The 12,551-nt window shown below is 41.5% G+C and overlaps 1 protein-coding gene across 9 annotated transcripts in view; it reads left to right on the top strand.

The window, feature by feature from the left end:
- Window positions 1-12,551, top strand: part of LOC135558908 (unconventional myosin-IXb-like) — a 76,259-nt gene that overhangs the window by 29,322 nt on the left and 34,386 nt on the right. For all 9 annotated transcript variants that reach the window (XM_064993125.1, XM_064993127.1, XM_064993121.1 and 6 more), the window contains exons 4-10: window positions 2,538-2,600; window positions 4,068-4,167; window positions 9,265-9,365; window positions 10,026-10,149; window positions 10,279-10,368; window positions 11,470-11,586; window positions 12,402-12,536. In XM_064993125.1, coding sequence (XP_064849197.1) covers window positions 2,538-2,600; window positions 4,068-4,167; window positions 9,265-9,365; window positions 10,026-10,149; window positions 10,279-10,368; window positions 11,470-11,586; window positions 12,402-12,536 — 730 coding nt within the window. The remainder of the gene's footprint in view (window positions 1-2,537; window positions 2,601-4,067; window positions 4,168-9,264; window positions 9,366-10,025; window positions 10,150-10,278; window positions 10,369-11,469; window positions 11,587-12,401; window positions 12,537-12,551) is intronic.

Genomic DNA, 12,551 nt, shown 5'->3' with positions numbered 1-12,551 from the left:
ACAAAAGTTTATCTAAATTTTTTTGGCAATGACAGAGGTCAAACGTTTTCTGTAAGTCTTCACAAGGTTTTCACACACTGTTGCTGGTATTTTGGCCCATTCCTGCATGCAGATCTCCTCTAGAGCAGTGATGTTTTGGGGCTGTTGCTGGGCAACACGGACTTTCAACTCCCTCCAAAGATTTTCTATGGGGTTGAGATCTGGAGACTGGCTCGGCCACTCCAGGACCTTGAAATGCGTCTTACGAAGCCACTCCTTCATTGCCCGGGCGGTGTTTTTGGGATCATTGTCATGCTGAAAGACCCAGCCACGTTTCATCTTCAACGCCCTTGCTGATGGAAGGAGGTTTTCACTCAAAATCTCACGATACATGGCCCCATTCATTCTTTCCTTTACACGGATCAGTCGTCCTGGTCCCTTTGCAGAAAAACAGCCCCATAGCATGATGTTTCCACCCCCATGCTTCACAGTAGGTATGGTGTTCTTTGGATACAACTCAGCATTCTTTGTCCTCCAAACACAACGAGTTGAGTTTTTACCAAAAAGTTATATTATGGTTTCATCTGACCATATGACATTCTCCCAATCTTCTTCTGGATCCTCCAAATGCTCTCTAGCAAACTTCAGACGGGCCTGGACATGTACGTCTGGCACTGCAGGATTTGAGTCCCTGGCGGCGTAGTGTGTTATTGATGGTAGGCTTTGTTACTTTGGTCCTAGCTCTCTGCAGGTCATTCACTAGGTCCCCCCGTGTGGTTCTGGGAGTTTTGTGATCATTTCGACCCCACGGGGTGAGATCTTGCTTGGAGCCCCAGATCGAGGGAGATTATCAGTGGTCCTGTATGTCTTCCATTTCCTAATAATTGCTCCCATGATTTCTTCAAACCAAGCTGCTTTCAGTCTTCCCAGCCTGGTGCAGGTCTACAATTTTGTTTCTGGTGTCCTTTGATAGCTCCTTGGTCTTGGCCATAGTGGAGTTTGGAGTGTGACTGTTTGAGGTTGTGGACAGGTGTCTTTTATACTAATAACAAGTTCAAACAGGTGCCAATAATACAGGTAACGAGTGGAGGACAGAGGAGCCTCTTAACTTCTTGAAACTCCCCATCCCGGATCCGGGTTTGTGACTAAAGCCTCAGGCTCATTAGCATAACGCAACGTTAACGATTTCTGAAAATCGCAAATAAAATGACAATAATGCGTCTGCTCTCAAGCTTAGCCTTTTCTTAACAACACTGTCATCTCAGATTTTCAAAATATGCTTTTGAACCATAGAAATTGACTAATTTGTGTAAGAGTATGCAAAGCTAGCATAGCATTTTGAGTAGCATTTAGCACGCAACATTTTCACAAAAACCAGATAACCAAATAAATAAAATCATTTACCTTTGAAGAGCTTCTGATGTTTTCAATGAGGAGACTCTCAGTTACATACCAAATGCGCAGTTTTTCCTGAAAGCGTCTGTGTGTAGGAGAAATCGTTCCATTTTCTACATTGCGTCTGGCTACCGAAACGAACCGAAAATTCAGTCACCTACAACGTAAAACTTTTTCCGGATTAACTACATAATATCGACCGAAACATGGCAAACGTTGTTTGGAATCAATCCTCAAGGTGTTTTTTCACATATCTCTTCATTGATATGCAGTTCGTGGAAGCTTGCTTTCCTCTCTGTATCCCATGTAAAAATACTGGCAGGTGACTTTTGCGCACCAATTTCGGCGCAGGACACCGGGCGGACACCTGGTAAATGTGGTCTCTTATGGTCAATCTTCCAATGATCTGCCTACAAATACGTCACAATGCTGCAGACACCTTGGGGAAACGACAGAAAGGGCAGGCTCATTCCTCTCGCATTCACAGCCATATAAGGAGACAATGGAAAACAGAGCCTCAAAAATCCTTGTCATTTCCTGGATGCCATCTCATCTTGGTTTTGCCTGAAGCTCACGTTCTAGGGCACGCACAGAGAATATCTTGGTATTTCTGGACACGTCAGAGTGTTTTCTTTCGAATGCTATCAATTATATGCATAGTCGAGCATCTTTTTGTGACAAAATATCTTGTTTAAAACGGGAACGTTTTTCATCCAAAAATGAAATAGCGCCCCCATAGATGTAAGAGGTTAAAGAAGGAGTTACAGGTCTGTGAGAGCCAGAAATCTTGCTTGTTTGTAGTTGACCAAATACTTATTTTCCACCATATTTTGCAAATAAATTCATTAAAAATCCTAGAATGTGATTTCCTGGCCTCTCTCATCTTTTTAAGTGGGAGAACTTGCACAATTGGTGGCTGACTAAATACTTTTGTGCCCCACTGTATGTACTACCTAGCTGCCAGTGTCACTCACAGTGAAGGGAGCCTGTCTCTCAAACATGACTGCTGTCATAACCTTTCTTTTTTGTTCACAGCACACTCATTTGGCTTTATTTTAGACATCAGACATAAGTACATAAATCAAACATTTGTGCACAAACCACACTTCTATCAGTTGTTGGTATCGATTTTGAATTGATTGATCTGTGTGTCTCCCTTGCAGGGCGGTTGTTGAGAAGTACTTGCTGGAGAAGTGTCGACTGGTGTTCAGAGCTAAGAATGAAAGGTATGGCTGGACTAGCAGAGATCTGACACACACACACACACACACACGCACACATGCGTATAGATGGAGTAGAAGGGAAGAACTGGCGCTTGACAAACATTTTCCCGCTATTGGCGTAAATGAATGATTCAAGCGAAAGCAGGTGCAACTCTGGCTTATCTAAATTTTGACTCTGTCCCTTACTGAATGAGTCCTTGTTTGGGATACTGAAATGAGTGCATCCAAGAATAATTTTTTTTATGAAGGTGTCAACACTAATTCAGGAAATTCACGCTCAGATCGTGAATTCTACTGAAGCTTTTCATTTGTCATAGCAGCATCACATCAACTATTCTATGAAGCAATTTTCTGCTTCTTACTTTCACAGGCTGTAGGGTGAATGCCACACAAACAGCATGCGCTCCTGTGACTGTAGTGCATAAAAGGCGTGTTACTTTATTAGCTTTTCTTATTTAAAGTTGAACCCTGGCTTGAAGTGGTAAGTTAATAAGAACGTGAAGTAGACTTTAATTCAAATCATGCGGAAAAGCATAGCGAAGGTATAAGTGATAGCACCACTACATTACTCTCTTGCTGCAAAATGGAAACTAATGATGGAAACACTTAAAGATGGACTCCACATTTGGGGAAACGCCCCCCAGCGCCTTTGTTTTTGTTTTGTTGACTAAACAGGTGAGCAGCATGGTAAAAGAAATTGCAGTACATATTCTGCTGTTCTATGTCGTCTGAGGGGTGTAAAAAAGAATAAGAATCCTGTCACTTCTTTGTTGTTGTAATATTTCAAACAGACGTTGCGGTTTCACTCTTTAGGATTCCAGCTTTAAATGCCCAGTGCAGCGTTTTTATATAGATATCAAATATTTTCTGGGTAACAGTTAAGTACCTTACTGTAATAGTTTCATTAAAATTGACAAAAATAGCTTTTTAGCTAAATTTTACTAGGACTGTCTAGGAGTGGAACTTTTTTAATTGGTCTATTAACCAATTTACCACCTGGTGTTGTCACCAGGCAAGCTGAAACTCCCGCCCATGCAAACCTGCTGATTAGATGGTCCTGTGTAGATTGTTTTTTTCAACCAGCAACGATTAGGTAATAACACTGATAAATACATTTTTAAAAAGTTTAGTGTTAGTTTCATCAGCTATTGTACAATATGATACAAATCACACAATCACACCATTTGAATCACGTTACAATGTTTATTACAGATTACTGTACTATATATACACACTAATGATTAAATGGGGACCTATGTTTTTCCTGACCAGGGAATAACCAGAGCCTTACAGTAGTTGTTGCCTATAACTATCAAGACATGCAGTCAGAAAAAAACTCCTTGCCCTCTCTACAGTACAGTATAACCTCTAAAATCTGACCTTTAGGAACTACTACTCTTCTCTAGTACCTGCTGGTGGGGGCTTCTGACTGAAACACACACAGTATGACCTCTGACCCTTGACCTCTAGGAACTACCATGTGTTCTACTACCTGCTGGTGGGAGCATCCAAGGAGGAGCAGAGAGAGTTCAGTCTGCTGCAGCCTGAAGACTACACATATCTACAACAGGTACTCACTCACTCACTCTCTCACACACACACATTCACTCTCTCACACACACACATTCACTCTCTCACACACACACATTCACACTCTCACACATTCACACATTCACACTCACTCACTCTCACACATTCACACTCACTCACTCTCACACACACACATTCACTCACTCTCACACACACACACATTCACTCACATACACACTAACACAGGGTAAACACCAGTTCAGTTGAGTTCATTAACGTCATAATCATTACACACTAGGGTTTAATTGCGGGAACCGGGTTACTGAGATTTCCCAACCAAACCCACTACCATTTCCCGGGATAAATTACTGCGAGAAACTGGTCAATTATAATAAATTATTTATTTGAACAGCATGACGTGAAATAGAACTGTTAAAATTATATGCGATGTCTAAATCTGTCTTCTCTATGGCCTTCTCTGCTCTGCTATCTACATGATCAATCATCAACGCTCAGGGTGGGAACAGACAGTGCATGTCAGTATGGAGCGCAGTTCACAATGCATGTATCATCTCATCAGCTGGTAACTTTTTTTCTTGTGACGAGTTGGCCTACAGTAGCCTAATATTAGGACTGAATGCGCATCTAATTTACATATCTCCATCTGGGTTTTGGGGGTCACCTTATTTTTGTGCTGTAAAGATTTATTTATTTATTGCAACTGCAGAGTTTTAATACAGTCAATCACTCGAATGTCGTTGCTTTAAATCAGTGCGCACGCGAGCACTTTCTCAGTCTTACTCTCTCTCCATCCATCCCATTCAAATTGCATCCAAAATAGATAATCCTGTTCAAGATGGATGGATGTCCCATCTACCCCTTTCAGGTAATACATTCAATGCAGTATTAGCCTTGTACACTGAGTGTACAAAACAGTAAGAACACAAACATTCCTAATATTGAGTTGCACCCCCTCATTTACCCTCAAAACAGCCTCAATTCATCGGGGCATGGACTCGACAAGGTGTTTAAAGTGTTCCACAGGGATGCTGGCCCATGCTGACTCCAATTCTTCCCACAGTTGTGTCAAGTGGGCTTTATGTTCTTTGGGTGGTGGACCATTTTTGATACACATGGGAAACTGTTGAGCATGAAAAAACCAACAGCATTGCAGTTCTCGAACACAAACTGATGTACCTGGCAACCACTACCATAACCTATTTAAAGGCACTTAAATAATTTGTCTTGCCCATTCACTCTCTGAATGGCACACATACACAATCCATGTCTCAAGGTTTAAAAAACATTCTTTAACCTCTACTGGATGGGTGTCCCTAAATGGGGACGGTTGTTGCTAAAGTGCACCAAAGTGACTAGAATGGCGTTGTATACAACAGCCAACTTTCTGGGACATAGACATGTCTTATATGGGCAGAAAGAATTTAAGTTTTCTGCAGTGTCCAATTAACAGTAGCTATTACAGTGAAAAATATCATGCTATTGTTTGAGAGTGCACAACAACAACTTTTATCACGGCAACTGGTTTGATACATTCACCTCTGAAGGTAAATAATGTACTTACATTCAGTAATCTTGCTCTGATTTGTCATCCTGAGGGTCCCATTGATAAAATGTAGCATAGTTTTAAAATAAATGTTTGTTCAAATGTAGGAACTGGGGTCTACAGTTTGATCCCACTGCTGTCTCTGGCTCCACACCCACCCTGCCCGGCCATCGAGATGTGTGAAAGTTAGTGTATAAGCTAATGATCCATCATGTATGACATTCCTGGGAATGTGTTAACTTATATTTTTTATTACCATAGCATTTTTGTGTTCTCTATATTTATGTACTTGAAAATGTATCAATTGACCAATTCGGCACATTTGGGCAAACGCCTGGCAGACTTGATATTGTGCAGTAATGTAATTCTTCACTGGATCAGTCTGAAACTTTGCACACACACACTGCTGCCATCTGGTGGCCAAAATCTAAATTAAACCTAGACTCCTACCTGAAAGTATGGCTTTTCTCTTGCATTTTAAAGATGATAAAAAAATATATATTTAAACGCATATTTTTTTTGTTTGTATTATCTTTTACCAAATCTAATGTATTATTCTCCTACATTCATTTCACATTTCCACAAACTTCAACGTGTTTCCATTTGAAAATGGTATCAATAATATGCATATCCTTGCTTCAGGTCCTGAGCTACAGGCAGTTAGATTTGGGAATGTCATTTTAGGCGAAATTTGAAAAAAGGGTACGATCTTAGAGGTTTCTAACATGTCTCCTCCCCTTCATCTACACTGATTTGAAGTGGATTTAACAAGTGAAATCAATAGCTTTCACCTTGATTCATCTGGTCAGTCCATGTCATGGAAAGAGCAAGGCTTCCTAATGTTTCATACACCCAGTGTATTTACCTAATGAATGATGGGTTAATATGCATAAGCTTCTAACTTATAGCCTTTGTCATCATGTTCTCTTGCACAATACACACCTGCTCTCCTCTGACCTCGAATAACTAGAATAGCTTGTTGGACATTTTTTTGAGCAGGGATGCAAGCTTGCTCTTGTTTGCTGAATGTTAAATACATTCTTTCAAACTCGTTGGGAGTTTGAAAGAAGAGAATGTGTGACAGCAATAGGCTATAGCAGTTATTATTAATGTCAGACCCATAACCAATCAATCTTTGTGAAGAGAAGTGAAAGCCTTCTGCATCTTATTCTAGTCCTATATTATTCAAGCATGTCATTACAGTGATGAAGATAAGAACAACTAATCTTATTTAAGTTAAAGGTAGACTCAGGGGATATACGTTGCCAGTAGCAGCACCACAGATATTGAAATGAGCAAGATGCAAGACTTCGCTCTCAAACACGTTGCACAACATTAGGGGAAATATATTATGAAAGGTAGGCTAAATGCGTCTGCCTACTAATTATAAAAATAGCCCTATTAGATTTCAACATTTTTTTAAATCAAATTCCCTAGCCTATAATTGTAACTTTGCAGACCGCATGTCCTGCACCAGCATCACAGCACAGTAATACAGTACACACTCAAAATGATTACTGGAGCGTGTTTCATTTATTTACCCAAGAGAGCATACATCTATGGACCTTTTTCTGTTGTGCGTAATGTGCGGTAGCCTATATGTATTGCATAACGGCACAATCATTTGGGCTTGGTCTCATAAAATTTATTTTTAATGTAGGGTTCATCTGGCTCCGGTAGCGTCAGGCCTGAATTTTCATGCCGATCAAAGCCATCACTTCCAGTTTTGGCAGGAAATCCCAGGTTACCCGGGAGAAAAGTGATTTATTCTCGGGAGGGAACATTTTGTGTAAAATACAGGGAAAATATTAAACCCTATTACACACATCCTGGGGCTGTAATCAACTGAGAGTGCAGGGTGTTCCCGAACGTCCCATAGTTCCCATAGTGATCTTTATTCTCAGATGTGTGTATATGATATTCATTGTGCTATAAATCCATCTCAGCAATATTGATACAGTGCAGTACATCTGAGAAATATGCAGAAATCTATGTTTATTACTTAAGATAAGAAAAGATGTGGAGCATGTTATAACTTTATAACTTTTCATAGAAAGCCTGGTCTGGAGAGCTCTACCGTATTGCTGTATTTGTTATTAAAATGTGTCCCAAATGGCACCCTATTCCCTATGTAGTGCACAACCTTTGAACAGGGCCCATAGGATGCTTGTCAAAAGTAGTGCAAACTATGTATGGAATAGAGTGCCATTGGCCCTGATCAAAAGTAATGCACTATCTAGGTAATATGGTGACATTTGGGACGAACATTACAAGCTGACCAAACCGAATGCACACGTTCACATGTTGATTTTGTACCCCCATACCAGACACCATCAGGACACGCAGGTTGAAATATCAAAACAAACTCTGAACCATATTAATTTGGGGACAGGTCGAAAAGCGTTAAACATTCATGGCAATGTAGCTAGCTAGCTTGCTGTTGCTAGCTAATTTGTCCTGTGATATTAACATTGGGTTGTTATTTTAAATGAAATGCACAAGGTTCTCTACTCCTACAATTAATCCACAGATAAAACGGTAAACCGAATTCCTTTCTCGTCATCTCTCCTCCTTCCACCGGCTTCTTTTTTTACTTCTTTGGACTTTAATATGGTGGTTGGCAACCAACTTTACTGTGCATTACTACAACCGACTGGAGTGCGGATGTCAGTTAATCTTTCAATCACTCACTGTGGGCATATGCTCCTACACACAAATGAGGAGATGGGAGACGCCAGACTTGCAGCGCATTGTGTGTCACAAATATAACATATATAACCTTCTATTTTAGCGCCTGGCCATGCAGGAGCTCGATGAGGCGCGTGAGCAGTATGGGTGCAATGATTGAATAACGTGTATGTGTACATTTATTTTGCAACACTCTCGCACGCGATGCCAGCGGTGTGGTCAGCATGTTAGTGTCAAACAGAGTTAATCTCTAGTCTAAACTGCCCTATCTTGTGGCTCTGACTGTTATATTATGATGTGTTAGTGCACGTCTATCTCATCAGGGAAATACCTGTCTGTGTATAGAATAACTATCAAAGTAATGACTCGGGACTTTGGTTGTAAGATGTAGGCTTGTTTTTACATTTTAGTAGCAATACTTGTTCACATGACATTTTATCACTTTAGATTCTACAAAACAATAAAAGATAGTTTCTAGCGAAAGCCGGGATAATCACTTGTACATAACTGGCGCATTCTTGTTTTTCTTAATTTCTGATGCAAGGCATTCTGGTAAATGCGTCAATAGCGTAATCCAATACAACAGAAATATGTACATAGTTCTCTCCATCACATGGATTTTAATACAAGTTCTCTTACATATGTAAATAACTGTAAAATAAAATATCTTTAGATGCAGCTCCATGAATTAACTGTAAACATTAACTCTGTAACCCATTAAAGTCCATAAGCCTGAACTCCAGCAATACAGATGCGAAAAGCATGTCTTCATATTTTCTCTTTACTTTCTGTCAATTGTCTCTCTATTTTCTCTTTTTTTCTGTCTAAGTGTATTGAGATTTAACATTTTTTGTTTTAATTAAAATACTCTGTCACTCTGCTCAGGAGTACTTTCATTTAGAAGACGCTGAGGATCTCAGACATGAGTTCGAGAGGCTTCATCAGGCAATGGAGATGGTTGGATTCCTGCCCTCCACTAAGAAACAGTACGTATGGATACTTCTAGGATTAACTCTTCAGGCGAGCGAGACAGAGTGTGTGCGACGAAGAGAGAAAGAGTGAAGGGGACAGAGGGAGACAAACTATAGTTTATAGAGACATCTCAGATACCTTATCCTCTCCTCTTTACATCCCCTGTACCATACTCTTGTCATCTGTCATGATCCCTGATATTAGCTTTTTCATAAAGAGTTTCTGCCACAGTCACACCTTGATGGAACTAAAACAGTCTGTATGTAACACTGCAGCTCTCCAAGATTTCCACCGCTCTCTCCCATTTCCGCAGCAGGTTAGAGCTTGTCAGTCCTAGCAGGAGAATAATGCAGGGAACATTTCAGCAGCAGTCATCTGATCATGGCCTTGGGGTGTGGCAGGTGGAACAGTAGAACTTAGTTGCTCACCTAGTGGCCTACTGTGGCTGTTTCTCAATTCAATGTAATTATATGGTAGCTTGTAAACGATAATGCGTGTGTATATGTATTGTATCCTTGAAATAAGGATGATGTCATAACTCATACTACTAGCCAGTGAGAGGTGCTCATGGTGTGTGAAACTGTTATCCAGGTGTATTGTGCCCTATGTTTTCTTGTGCAGGATATGATCAGTAATCCTGGTGTATTGTATAATAATCGTGCATTTCTGTGTAGGATATTTTCCATGCTCTCTGCCATTCTGTATCTGGGCAACGTGACGTACACCCAATCAGAAGACTGCCAGGCGCTGGAAGCGGGGCCAGCAGATGTCCTCTCAACCCTGTCTGACCTGCTCAAGGTAAAGGAATCAATCAATCAGTCAATATATTTATTGTGTAGTCATTCAATCAATCAATATCTTTAGCCTCACCTGCTTAGAGGAAGACCTGTACACAGCGTTAACTGACAATCTGCTCTGTTCTCATAGGTCAAACAGGAGTTGCTGGTGGAGGCTTTGACCAAGAGGAAACAAACAACAGCCAATGACAAATTAGTGTTACACTACACTCTCAAAGAAGTAGGAGTTCTAATACCAGTTACATTTATTTTCCTTTTTCTTCCTCACATGACATGAGGGAAAAATCCAGAATGTAGTTATAGCCAGGACCTGGATATTTTCATTGTCATGTCACGTGTGGACTAATATGGCTTTTGTTAGCTTTGCAGCCCTTTTTTGTGGTGTTTCTTGCTGTTATCCTATAGGCCATAACAATTGTTGTCATTTCATTGTCCTACCCAGGCTGTGACTACTGTTGTCTTGTCGTTGTCCTACCCAGGCTGTGACTATTGTTGTCTTGTCTTGTCGTTGTCCTACCCAGGCTGTGACTGCTGTTGTCTTGTCGTTGTCCTACCCAGGCTGTGACTGCTGTTGTCTTGTCGTTGTCCTACCCAGGCTGTGACTATTGTTGTCTTGTCGTTGTCCTACCCAGGCTGTGACTGCTGTTGTCTTGTCGTTGTCCTACCCAGGCTGTGACTGCTGTTGTCTTGTTGTTGTCCTACCCAGGCTGTGACTGCTGTTGTCTTGTCGTTGTCCTACCCAGGCTGTGACTACTGTTGTCTTGTCGTTGTCCTACCCAGGCTGTGACTACTGTTGTCTTGTCGTTGTCCTACCCAGGCTGTGACTACTGTTGTCTTCTTATTGTCCTACCCAGGCTGTGACTACTGTTGTCTTGTTCTTTTCCTACCCAGGCTGTGACTACTGTTGTCTTGTTGTTGTCCTACCCAGGCTGTGACTACTGTTTTCTTGTTATTGTCCTACCCAGGCTATGACTACTGTTGTCTTGTTGTTTTGCTACCCAGGCAGTGACTACTGTTGTCTTGTCGTCGTCCTACCCAGGCTGTGACTACTGTTGTCTTGTCGTTTTCCTACCCAGGCTGTGACTGCTGTTGTCTTGTCGTTGTCCTACCCAGGCTGTGACTACTGTTGTCTTGTGTACCCAGGCTTGACTCTGTTGTTGTCGTTGTCCTACCCAGGCTGTGACTACTGTTGTCTTGTCGTTGTCCTACTCAGGCTGTGACTACTGTTGTCTTGTCGTTGTCCTACCCAGGCTGTGACTACTGTTGTCTTGTCGTTGTCCTACCCAGGCTGTGACAATTATTGTCTTATTGTCCTTCCTAGGCTGTGACAGCACGGGACTCCATGGCCAAGTCTCTGTACAGCTCTCTGTTTGACTGGATTGTCCTGCACATCAACCACGCTCTGCTCAACAGACGAGACATGGAGGAGGCCGTCTCTGTAAGACAACCATTCACTGTACTAACCCTAACCCAGAGGCAGCTTGTCACTGTACTAACCCTAACCCAGAGACAGCTTGTCACTGTACTAACCCTAACCCAGAGACCGCTTGTCACTGTACTAACCCTAACCCAGAGACAGCTTGTCACTGTACTAACCCTAACCCAGAGACCGCTTGTCACTGTACTAACCCTAACCCAGAGACCGCTTGTCACTGTACTAACCCTAACCCAGAGACAGCTTGTCACTGTACTAACCATAACCCAGAGACAGCTTGTCACTGTACTAACCCTAACCCAGACACCGCTTGTCACTGTACTAACCCTAACCCAGGGACAGCTTGTCACTGTACTAACCCTAACCCAGAGACAGCTTGTCACTGTACTAACCCTAACCCAGAGACAGCTTGTCACTGTACTAACCCTAACCCAGAGACAGCTTGTCACTGTACTAACCCAGAGACAGCCTGTCACTGTACTAACCCTAACCCGGAGACAGCTTGTCACTGTACTAACCCTAACCCAGAGACAGCTTGTCACTGTACTAACCCTAACCCAGAGACAGCTTGTCACTGTACTAACCCTAACCTAACCCTTTCACTGCAGTGTTAAAGCCATCTGTAACTTTCACTTCCAGTAAAAAGTGATGCCCCTGCATTTGTTTGACAACCTTTCAATGCAGCTTTACTTTTATTACTTTTATTATTACACATTTAACTTTTCAAATTTCTCAATTTTCTTTCTCTGCATTGTTGGGAAGGGCCCATTTAATTAAGCAGGAAAAAGGGATATATATTCAGATTATTTTGTCCATAGTGTTTGTCCATAGGTATCCTGGATATATTTGGTTTTGAGGATTTCCAGACGAATAGCTTTGAACAGTTCTGCATCAACTACGCCAACGAGAAACTACAGTATTACTTCAACCAGCACATCTTCAAGCTGGAGCAGGTGAGCTCTATAAGG

This window comes from Oncorhynchus masou, chromosome 17 (genome assembly GCF_036934945.1).
Source record: "Oncorhynchus masou masou isolate Uvic2021 chromosome 17, UVic_Omas_1.1, whole genome shotgun sequence".
Classification (NCBI taxonomy): Eukaryota; Metazoa; Chordata; class Actinopteri; order Salmoniformes; family Salmonidae; genus Oncorhynchus; species Oncorhynchus masou.
The sequence above is the reverse complement of the archived record's forward strand: the minus strand, read 5'-3'. Positions and strand labels throughout refer to the sequence as shown.